Source organism: Micropterus dolomieu, linkage group LG15 (genome assembly GCF_021292245.1).
Source record: "Micropterus dolomieu isolate WLL.071019.BEF.003 ecotype Adirondacks linkage group LG15, ASM2129224v1, whole genome shotgun sequence".
Lineage (NCBI taxonomy): Eukaryota > Metazoa > Chordata > Actinopteri > Centrarchiformes > Centrarchidae > Micropterus > Micropterus dolomieu.
Genome location: NC_060164.1, coordinates 23,142,636 through 23,154,055, shown reverse-complemented (window position 1 = coordinate 23,154,055; position 11,420 = coordinate 23,142,636). Strand labels below are relative to the sequence as shown.

The window sequence follows — 11,420 nt, the reverse complement described above, 5'->3', positions numbered from 1 at the left end:
ATGGAAGGTCAGTGGCACTACATGTAGCCCCACCCCAATCCGACCAATCGCAACACAAAGGGGGATGTAAGTAGACTTTGACACACACTGACGTGTCCACAACATTTTAAATGGTGGTCTCAAACTCAGATATACATGACATCATTCATGTATACATTTACTGCAGATCAGGAGGTGTGGGTCTGCTTTTAGCCCGCAATTTGAAGTGTTTCATTGGTTAAAAGTTATGGGAGTTTTAAATAGCACAAGACCTTGTTTTGAAAATAGCTATTCTCCAAACTGATATATTTGGGAATAATTAATTTTGTACTTTTTTCCAGTTTTTTGTTAAAAACACGTTCTTGTTCTTCCCAGGCAGATTTTTTTTTCTGTTACTCTCTCTCTAACTGTCCCACCCTCGGTCTGGTGATAAGAGCCTTTGATCACAACCTTGTAGCTCTTTGTGTGTATAATGTGCGTGTGTGCGCATGTGTGTAGCTGTTTCGCTCTCTCACATATCCAATAGCTACAGGACCAAACATCCTTCATATCAGGGAGGAGAGGAAAGAAGAGAAGGTTTTCAGGATAAAGAAAAGAGAAAGAGAGGAAGAAAGGCAGAGGGGAGAGAGAAAAACAGACTGTCTGAACATGTGTATGTCTAAACATACTCCTATAAGTATCAATTATTGATGATAATCAATGTTAAAAATATGTTTTGAATGTTTGCATACTTGGAAATCTTCAAACATTAATGAAAATCATTTGTCCTCATCAACCTTTTGTGTACTGATGTGGTACACATATTTCGAATTAACAGCCATTCTTGGTGTGTGTGTGTGTGTGTGTGTGTGTGTGTGTGTGTGTGTGCGCGCGCATGCATGCATGTGAGCGCGTGTGTGTGGCAAACAGATAGGAGAAAGAAGGCGAAAGGGGCAAAGAGAGGAGCGAGGAGGAGAGGGGTGATCAGAAGGAGAGAAGGCGGGGATGGTTCGGGACAGGGGGTGGGTGGTGAGATGGTGTGGGATGGGGGGGGGGGGCAGGTAGGACGTTGCTATGGCAACAGACTGATTGGCAAAAATGTAAGCAGTCGTCACTGGTGCAAGGAGAGGGAGAGAGAGGGAAGTGAGCGCCCCTTAAGTGTCATAAATCTGCCGGGTTGCTGTTGATGCGTGAGCCACATTAATACACACAATAACCAGCTATAGGAGCCCCCCCCCCCATTTCTCTAATGCTCGCTCTGTCTCAACCCATCTTTGTGGTTTTTCTTACTCTCAATTTTCCTCTATCTTTCACACAAACACCTTTTTTCTGTTTCTCTTTAATTTTCTGCCTCTCTCTCTTCCTCTCACCTCCTCTCCCCCTCCCTTCTTCTCTCTTGCCCCAGGGCCAAATAGACTCCCACATAATTCTGGATGTATACAGGCTTGGTGTTGTCACAGTGCACAGTGTATATAAAGTGGCTACGAGTCCAACCGTTGTGAAACATCATTGTTTAATATGTGTGTGTGAATTAATGTGTGTCTGTGTTCACCATATGTGTGTATACCTGTGTGGGTGCATCTATACCATATACACTCATATGTGAAATACATGCATTTGCCCATGTGTGGGTGTGTGCACGCGTACAAACGTGCATTTCTTTATCACTGCTCATGTGTGTGTGTATGTATGTGCATGTGTGTGTATGGTAATAGGATTACTCCTGGCACAGGGAGGGGACACAAACTAGTGCAAAATGGAGGAGGTAGCCAGCAGGGTATGGAGCTTAGCTGGGCCTAATTGACTAGATCCAAATTAAATATGCCATCACCAGAGGTGTGACCAATGGATTTGACTTATTCAGTTTACAAAAATAGAGACCATTAACCCTCCACAGAATGTGCGTGCGTGTGCGTGCCACGATGAAAATATGCCGCCCTTGTTTCTGTCACAAATGTCCACGACCAAAAATCTCACATCGAATGGCATCTTTCAGGTTTAAAATGCAGGGAGACATGGTAATAGAAAGACTGTGCTTTTCAGAACGAGACGATGTGTGTGTGTGTGTGTGTGTGTGTGTGTGTGTGTGTGTGTGTGTGTCTGTGTCTGTGTTTATGTGTGTGAGTGTGTAAACATGAGGGCTGGTTTGCCGTGTCCAAGCTGCCTCTTTCCAGCAGCTGCTAGCCTTCCCAGCAGACCTTGCTTTAAACAGCCTCAATTTGCCTGCTGAATCTCGTAATTGGGCCACCAGAGGAATCCTCTGTGAGATGGGAAAAGCACAGAGAAGACGAGTAGACAGCGTAAGAAAAAAGACGAGAGAGAGAGCGACGGGTAGACAGAAAGAGGGAGGGGCGGATGAAGAGATGGCGAGCGAGAAAAGCGTAAACGACAAGAGGGAGGGGTAGTGGAAGTAAAAGAAGGAAGGAAGGAAGGAAGGAAGGAAGGAAGGAGGAGGAGGGAGAGAAGAAGATAGAAGCTGGGAGAAAAATTGTGACAGAAATATGTCTACTCTTCCTCACGACTAGTCGTTTCTTTACAGCTTCATTAGCTAGCCTTTGCTTGCTACTAGCTTGTCTCCGTCAAATATACTATGCTACTTTCCTTTCTAGGTCAATTAAATGTAAGTGATGTGTTATATTCTTTCATGACCAATTAAATTAATAGGTTATTACAGTAGGAGGGGAAATGGTTATCTTATTTGATTAAGAGAGCACAGGTTCATTATATTTTATAAGCAATTTTCATTAGCAGAGTTGAGGTTTTGTTACCGCGGGGCTAAATTGAGCGGTTATTGTGCTGAGGACTGCTGAGGCTTGATACAGAAGGTGTGCCTAGCAGTCACACTGCAACATTAGTTAAAACTAAAGCCAATTAGTCCTGCTTAGTGAAAAGCGTTATGCTTTCCACCCAATGATGATTACAGAGCTTATATCCCCTTGCGAAACAATACACCTGTCAGTAGAGATGAAACCCAGCAAGTGAAGCAGAAGCGAGCTGAGCCTTTGATAGCGACGAGAATGACTCTCGGATGACCCTTACCCCTTTCCCTTCTTCCTTTCCCCTGATTTCCCTCCCTTCCACAAAATTAGCCAGGGGTGGCCCTTGAAAACTGTAATTTTCAGTTTCAGGACAATAGTTATCACAGGGTGGAAGAATTAATTATGGCGCAGAGCGTATGGAATTTTTTCTGGCCCTCCCTGCTGTCAGCTTTTCCCAAAATGTCGGGTAGAACGCTTGAGTGAACGCTGCCTGTAACCCCTTTGCTGCCATTCTCGGCTGGAGACCCTTTGTCCCAGGATTCACTGCTCCAATCATTAAGCGCAAATTTGTTAACCTTCTGCTTGAGGGGTCAAGATCCCACTCCCCACTACCATGCATCCTCCCACCATCACCCCCCACCCTCAACTTCTCTTTCTGGTGGATGAACTTTTACTATTAACGGACATTGGAAAAAACACGTCCCACTGGGGATTTTGTGCCCCCTCGTATTGTCCTTGTGAATGTGTGTCCCTGTTGATTTGGCCCCTCTGGAATACTCCTTGGAGTCTAAGAAAGGAGGCCTACAGTCCAATGTATTGATTGGCTTATTAACTGAAAAACCTTATTAGCAATGTGTGCTTTTTTCTCCATGCATAGCGTTTATTAGAAACCTACATAGATTTATTTCTGGAAGCTCTCATATGAAAGAGGCACTAACAACTTAAAGTAGTAATCCAAGAGATTCTTGATTTGTTTTTATTTTGGGGTATTTGTAGTTGAGACAGTGACTTCTCCTTGGGTTTTCTGCTGACGTTTTGTTCCTGTATGTAACACTTTTACTACAGAAACACACTACACAACATACAATTGTCAGAAATTTGCAAAACAGATTTAATTTAATTGTATAGAAATTAAATGGCTGATTGCTTTAAGCATGAACATGGTTTGCATTGCATTTAAGATAGCATCGCTAATGACTCAGCTTGTAGTGCCACAGGTTATGTCTCACAATAGAAAGGTCACACGTTTGAAGCCAGTAGCTCACCCGTCTCTTACGCAAGTTGCACCTCTCATCTCTAGTAGCCCAGGTGAAAACTGACAGATGAGGGGAATAACAAATGAGGGCCACTCCTCTGTTGTCCTCCTCCCACAGCACCTCATTGTCCTTTTCCCTGCCTGCCTTTGTGTCATCTGTAGTGGCCCTCTTGTGTGCGTGGCAAACGTGTGGATGGGCCCCTGGCGCTCTCAGGTGACGGGCGGCCGCAAGCCTCACCTCTCCCTTTTGGTTTTGACAACAATGGCCGTTGTTCCTCAGCGGTGGCTTTCCACCTGCAGAGATGGATGGCGGCTGTTGTTGGCTTCAAAGAGAAGAATGTAGGGGGAGAAGAGGGCGAGCATGAATTTTATTTACTTCATTTTTCATTGTGCTAGGAGTAGCAGCAGGTTGCATCAGCTTCAGGGGTTGTGGTTGATATGTAACATAAATAAAGCAGCTGAAATACTTTTAGATGTTGTGATTCAAGCCTTATTCATGCATATTACACTTTAAAACAAGACTGAATTGTATGCCACTTTATTACTAACCTGAAATAGTTTTACTTGCTGACTGTTACCAATCAAAATATAAATCAAAAGGCTAATTTTAAGTTTCCTTGTAGTTCAGTTAAACAGATTATCCAGGAAATGTTAAGTACTGCACCTTGGTTATCACTTCAAGTCGATCATGTGTGTGTTTGGTCTTTAAGTCCTGTCCTACTGTTAAAGTAGCATTACTGAGGGTGTAGGATTAACTCAGTAAACCCTCCAATGCTCTCTCTCTCTCTCTCCCACATCCACACAGTCTTAGTGAAGGGCAGTCTTGTGTCTGTATTCTGACCCAGATTAGCACCATGTTGGGTTTGTAGCAGTTGTCACATACTATACTGCTCCTCCAGGGTCTTATCTGCAGGTCCTACTATGTTCGAGTGCAAATGTAACATGAGAGTCTTCTTTCTGAAGTCTAGTGTGATCTATTGTTGTAGTTAATGAATGATTAATGACATCTAACTCATTCAACAGTTTTCTTTTGTAGTTAAATGCTTTCTGTCTCAGTGCTGGAGACAATATTCCAACTTGCTCAGAGCTTAATAATGTTTGCATGACTTTGCACGGACATAGATGTTTTTAATTTGTACAACTTATTATGTTGTCAAAATGTACATATCACTGCCACTAGTTGAAACCTCTTCAACATCAGCACTGATCAGCTGACTTTGAATGAGTTTCAACTCATAGAGGAATGTCTCTATTCCTGGATTGAAGGGAAAGACATTCACGTAACAACAGTGGTACTGTCTGACTGAAAACTTTAAAGTGAATCCTTTCTCTGATCAGACATTCACAGAGGTAAAGAAATTCAGAATCTCTCAATTACCTGTGCAAAACCAATCATTGATTAATTTTATCTTCTCTTTCCTCAGAACTGCAGGGCAAACCAGGGGATCACCTGTCTCACAGAGGCCTAGGGAGCATGGGAACTAGACTCCTTGACTTCCTGATGACAACAACCAACAGCAACCCCTGTCCACCTCCGAGACCCAACAACATTTTATCCGGCTGATATCTGCAACATGGAAGCCTTCTGTGACTGCCTACAATACTTGTCTATGTATCCAGCGACCCCTGCTTCTTCTCTGGTGGGCACTAGACTTTGCCCCCCTTGCCACTGCCCACTAGGTTCACATGGATTCCTCCATTAAAAGTGATTGCGATTGCGAGCATAGATGACACACAAGAGACACACGGTGTCCTTTGCCTGTACCTTCGGCGAATGCAGCACCTGGTGATATATTCTAGACTCTTTGGCAAAAAAAGAGACTTCCTGTGAAGAGCACTACACTCTTTGGGACGATGGAATTGGACCACGGAGAAGCCAATGTCTGTATCTGACAGGACACTAACAAAGCAAAGGAGGTGCCCTTTAAAAAAATTTAGTGGATTGAAACATGAAAGGAGGGAAAGCAAGAGAAAAGAAATTAAAAGTATAACTATATCAACCCCTAGTTTGGGAAGTGAGTGGAGAAAGAAAATATACTGTATACTGTTGTAAAATTACGCTGGACTCTCACAAGAACTGGGAATTTAAGTATTGTAAATGCTATTGTATTGTTCTGCATATTATGTTGTTTCTAATAGATTTTTTAAAAAAGGATGTGAACTTTTTTCTCTTTTTTCCCCTGATTTCTTTCCACACTATGTGTGTGCCATCTCTCCATCAAATTTGACCTCCCTGCCCCCTCCCTCCATTGAATCACAATGCATTTTTAAAAGACAAAAAAGTGAATAAACAGATAATTCGATCAGTCTCTCATTTCTCACAGGCTTTTATTTGGATGGTAAGAAAGAGTGTGATGGCGATTCAGATGCGTTTTTTATTTTACACACAGACCATCCACGTACATGCAGGGTGCAACTAACTTGTTTTACTGTTGCTGTGTTTACACCTTGTAACTCCAATTTTGGTCATTTTTGAAAGACATTTTCATATCATTTGATTATATGTTCCTCTACTGGTGGAATGTTTTTACTGGGGTCATGAAACTCTCTTATAATTCATTCGATTACCTCCAAACACAATGACATCAATCTAAATGCAGTTTCTGAGAAGCTAACATTTTGGATGTACAAGGTTTTTAATCCAGCTGCCATTGTCCAATTTTTCATTTTATTCCATTCTATACTCTGTTTACATGAGGACAGACACATATTGTAGGTGTCAACATGGCTAACATCGTGACAGGCTAACAAACATCATACAGAGCTTCAGGTAATGCTCACAAACAATCTAAAAAAATCACTGTGGATGGGAAACTACAAGTGTGTGTCCCACAAACATGTTGTTTCCTGTTTTTCTCCATGTGCGTCTGTGATTGAGGGCCTCTGAAAGTCTATTCCAGTGTCCTATTGATGTGTTTTATGTCACAAGGCCGAGCACTCGCATGGCCAATGGATTTTCGTCCCCTGCAGTGTTTCATGCCTGATAACAGGGAGAGGCAGAGACTATGGGAAAACACCATTTAGACCACAGTCCATTCATTTTGATTTAACCAGATGATGTAACGCTGATCAACAGACAGGAGAGAATGTAAAAGCCACTGTGTGTGTGGCAGTATGCATGTGAGGGGGGACGTGTGTGTGCGCATACATGCTTGTGTGGGTTATCAATGCATCCATTATCCATTGCTTCAAACATGTATTACGCACATCTTTAAGATTCCTTTGAAGACAAGTCATGTTTCTTATGCTTTTACTTTGAAGGGTATATATGTACATCTGTGTTGTAAATAAATACTTTTTGTTCAAATGACAGAACTCATAACTAGTCTCACATTATCTTCCTACATGCAGATATGAAATATAAAAACATACATATCACTAGCTGTTAAATTATTTTAACACAAAGCAAATGACGCTGCAAGTAATGTAGGAAGTAAGTAAAATAGTAAGTAAAATTAGGCACAAACGTTTTTTTCATGTCGAGAAATGCCCATTTAAGAAAGCAGAGGTCTATTTATTCTTAAAGAAACATGCACTTAAGTAAACCTTCCTCCCATTGCTGTGGATAATGTGCAGCTAATGCATGCGTTATGCTGTAATTTTCTCACACATTGACAGGGGAGGCGAAGAAAGAGGGGCTCGGCAAGAAAGCGAATTATCCTTCATTTAGCATTAAAATTCATTTAAGTAAAATTGCTACAAACATGTAAATGGGAAGATTAGTTCTCCCTCACGCCTTGTTGCCCGCAGTCAAAGGGCTCCGCTTGAAGCGCAGCGCTCTGCAGCCGACGTTGTCTCCGGGATACACTGCACTTCAGGAGGCAGAGGCTGATCCGACTGAGAAGAAGAGCCGAGCGAGTATTGTCTAATTGATACATTTCGGAGAGCAGCCCTGAATCCCAAAGTCAGTGTCTTGTTTTTTCAAACCAGCGAACAAGAGAGAGTCTGTTTTATCCATAACAATATGCGTGTGTAAATCAATACTCTCCCCTTCTCCCTCTCTATCTCTCCTCCGCGCAACTATTGTGTTTTTACTGCCTTTGCCGAAGTGAAGGCTATTTACACTAAAGACGAAGAAGGAAAAAAAGACACGATCTTAAAAAACCCAGGCGACGTTTTAATTGCTTCGCCTCTACACCATGGCTGGAAAATCCGAGGCTGTGAAATGTGAATTCCTGAGCCTGTGGCCGCCGTGAGCTGTGGAGACAGGCGAGAAAGCCCATGCTTGACTGCCCTCTTTAGGGAGGCCTGGTAACTGTCCGGGACAGGGACGTTTGGGGATGGCGCACAGCACCACCTCTCAATTTACACATGGACGTAAACCGCACAAAAACGCGTTTGGAAGTTTGATAAAGATTGGAACAGCTCAGACGAGATCTAAAGCGACTGCAAAAAAGACATATGTTTTTTATATCTCCTTTGGTCTTATCTTTAATATGAAAAAATTTCTTTAAATACTTTCCAAAAGATGTGCCAGTCATGTGAAACAAATGTTGTTTTCATTTCTTTTGATGTCATGGAATTGTAGTTTAAACAAGTGCCAATATCTTAAAACAAGACACAAGTCACTTCAGTCTACCAGACATGAGAAAGATATTTGATTTAATTAAATTCTTGAAATAATAAACAATAATAATATTGATTTGATACATTAATTTTTTTTAACGAAACATATTCTTTTAGACTCAATTCGTGGTTTAAATAATAATTGATTATTTAAGTGTATTCATATATAAAGAAGGTTTTTCACTATGAGCACTAGTGTAACTTGTCTTCTATTTTATCAGATGTAAAAAAGTTTACATGATTGTGATTTTGCATGTTTAGGGAAATGTTTTGACACAGCTGACCTATATTACTGCTGAGATGTGGATGTAAGTTGCCTTTTGACCGTTTGTGCCTTCTGCAGTTTAAAATAGGTTTTATGCACAAAGCTATATGAAGTTTGACTTGTGCTAATTTCACGAGTTGCAAGTCAAAACGTAATTCGAAGTTAATGATGATGGTAGGCTTACACACGCCTCTCTGTCTTACACACACATACACACTGACCGCGGAGTGAACTGTCAGAGTAATGAATGGAGCAGAAATGTGTTCCAGAGCAGTGGAGGTGCCCGGACAGGCCTGTCTTCCTTCCACAACAACGCAGATATTTATGTGCCTTCATGGTTGAAACAGGGAACTTGGACTAGTAACCGTGCGCCTCATGTTCTCTGCCACAAGTCATGACAAATCTCGGCGGCAATAATGTGTGTAGGCTTATTAATTAAACTCCCAGGTTTGTCACTGGTTGCTGAACGCCAGGGCAAGTTAGTTTAACTGTTCCTCTCAATGTGTGTTGAGTGGAAATACTAGTTGAATGCGATTTTATCTTTATTTCATTCAAAATGTTTGGCCATTGAAACGTCGCATAGTATTTGCGTCAAATATGTGTCTTTTCTAGACAGTTATTCATGCTGATATTTTATTTCTAAATAGAATGATTTGGTATTTACAACAGCTGCAACATTTGAGGTTTTAGCAGAGGATTTAATAAGGTTTTAACCAATTAAATTAAATCAAGGTGGCACGTAAGGCCTTCATTTCATATGAATAAGACAAATCGAAGCGCTGGATGTTCCCCTTTATTCTCCTCCAGAGAGCCAGGAGTTAAATGTTCGTCATAAAATGTGCAGATTATGAAGATTAAGTAAACCGAAGTATATTACCTTCTGGCTTCATAACTGCAAGGTCCAACTCGAGAAGATCTAAAGATATGAGATGAGCATACAATACTCAACCAATCAATTTGGCAGTTTCAAAAGTGAAAATCATTACAGGAAATACACATATGGCTGAGATGATATGTCAATATCTGAGCTACTTTATGAAATCAATACAGAAACAAACATAAATTGAACAGTAGCCCCCAAACGCCTCGCAGGAAAAACTTTCCAACCACCCCCAAAAAACTCCACCTTCAAAGGTCGTGCGGCAGCTGGTTTCGAAACAAAAGAAGGAGCAAAAAAAAAAAAAAAAGGAGGGAGAGAAAAACAAAAATCGGTTGGTGGGGAGAAAGAGAGAGAGAGAAAGAGAAGAGTGGAGGACTGTTGAGCGGGGGCCATTTTGGATGTCATCTGTCTCCTTGGCGACGGGGCCCCGGCCCTCAAAAGCCCCTTGGGCGCAGGGATTGTTTGAGAGGAGCCCGCTATTTTCTGCAGCATCATTTATCACTGTCACCACATAATGATTCCCCTCGCAGCTCCTTATTGATGTTTGTAATTGCATTATCTCATAAGGGGGGATGATCAATGGAGCCGAGAGGAGCATCGAGGGGTCAGGAGATGTCGGATTGCTGTTTGTCCATTTAATGCAACCAGGCTCTCATTATCTGCAGCCTATCTGCGTTCAGGCTAAGTAACGTTTGGTCTGCTCTCCTCTGAGGTTTCACAGAGAGGAGAGGAAGATGAGGAGGAGGAGGAGGGGAGCTGCTCGTTTCATTTGTTTAACCCCAAGCCACTGCAGATAAGAAATTAGAAATGCAAAGGGGAGAGAGAGGAGAGTGAAAGTAACGTGATTAAGTGTTATGTTATTAGTTCCATTAAGTCGGAAAAACGAGACTCTGAATTAAAGCACACAGCTATAGGCTTTTGTAGTGGTCATGTAACTTGTGATGGTTAAACGTATTTAACAATATACCCTCATGGTTAAAGCGTTCAAATTGACCTAATGTAAATGAAGAGAAAGAAACAACATAATATTTCAAACGATATACAGGCCTATTGATTCAGAAGTAGTAGCGGGGACTTTTGGGATAATAATATTTTGAGTTCTGAGATATGGAGCGTCAGGGCCAGACAATGCTGTTGGCAGAGGCCGGTGTTGGGGGGATGAAGTCATGAGATCCAGTTTCAGAGCCTGACTGAGGCCCCCGCGTCAAACAAAATGCGATACTCTCCCTTTCCAAACGACCATAAGGAATACCGACGTAATTACTGTGACGTGAGTAACTGCAAGCACCCCCGCCACAAGTATTTGTATATAGGGCAGGATGGCCTCACCTAGAATAAACGGACAAATTCAGTGTTAGTATTTTGAAAAATAAAAACCCATATTGATCTTTAAAATAAACCGTGTGAGCCAGATTTGTTCTTTGACTACTCTGATCAAATTTAAAAGGTTTTAGCCTGAAAGGGAAGAACATGCTCAGAAAGAAATGCTACATGAAGGAAATACAAAAAAATTGAAAAAAACATTTTTCATTAAAATGAATAGTTGATCTTTCTTAAATATGTAAAAGATACTCCTGATTATGCAAAAGTTAAATTAAATTACGTTATTTGGAGGAAATTGAAAAGGACTCAAATAGTATGGACTTAAATATTGCTTTACTACGTCTTACTTCTTTGCAGTATTAAAACTATTCTGTAACACACAGGGGGGGGGAGGGGGGGGGGGGTGTCAGGAGG

The 11,420-nt window shown here is 41.5% G+C and overlaps 1 protein-coding gene and 1 long non-coding RNA gene across 7 annotated transcripts in view; one reads left to right on the top strand and one right to left on the bottom strand.

Annotated features, from left to right (window-relative positions):
• The window catches only part of meis1b (Meis homeobox 1 b), a 123,958-nt gene extending 116,674 nt beyond the window's left edge, over positions 1 to 7,284 (top strand). For 5 of the 6 annotated variants that reach the window (XM_046070131.1, XM_046070130.1, XM_046070129.1 and 2 more), the window contains exon 13: positions 5,397 to 7,284. Coding sequence is in view for 1 of the 6 variants with exons in the window: in XM_046070128.1 (XP_045926084.1) it covers positions 8 to 27 (20 nt within the window). In the remaining 5 variants the exon portion in view is untranslated. Of the gene's footprint in view, positions 1 to 7; positions 67 to 5,396 lie in introns of all 6 variants that reach the window. The other variant, XM_046070128.1, reaches the window with a different exon arrangement.
• LOC123983783 lies at positions 3,678 to 9,714 on the bottom strand. Its single transcript, XR_006828282.1, has 2 exons — positions 9,681 to 9,714; positions 3,678 to 4,295 (listed from the first exon to the last, which is right to left on the bottom strand). It is a non-coding gene; the product is annotated as an uncharacterized LOC123983783 (long non-coding RNA).
• Positions 9,715 to 11,420: the final 1,706 nt, after the last annotated feature.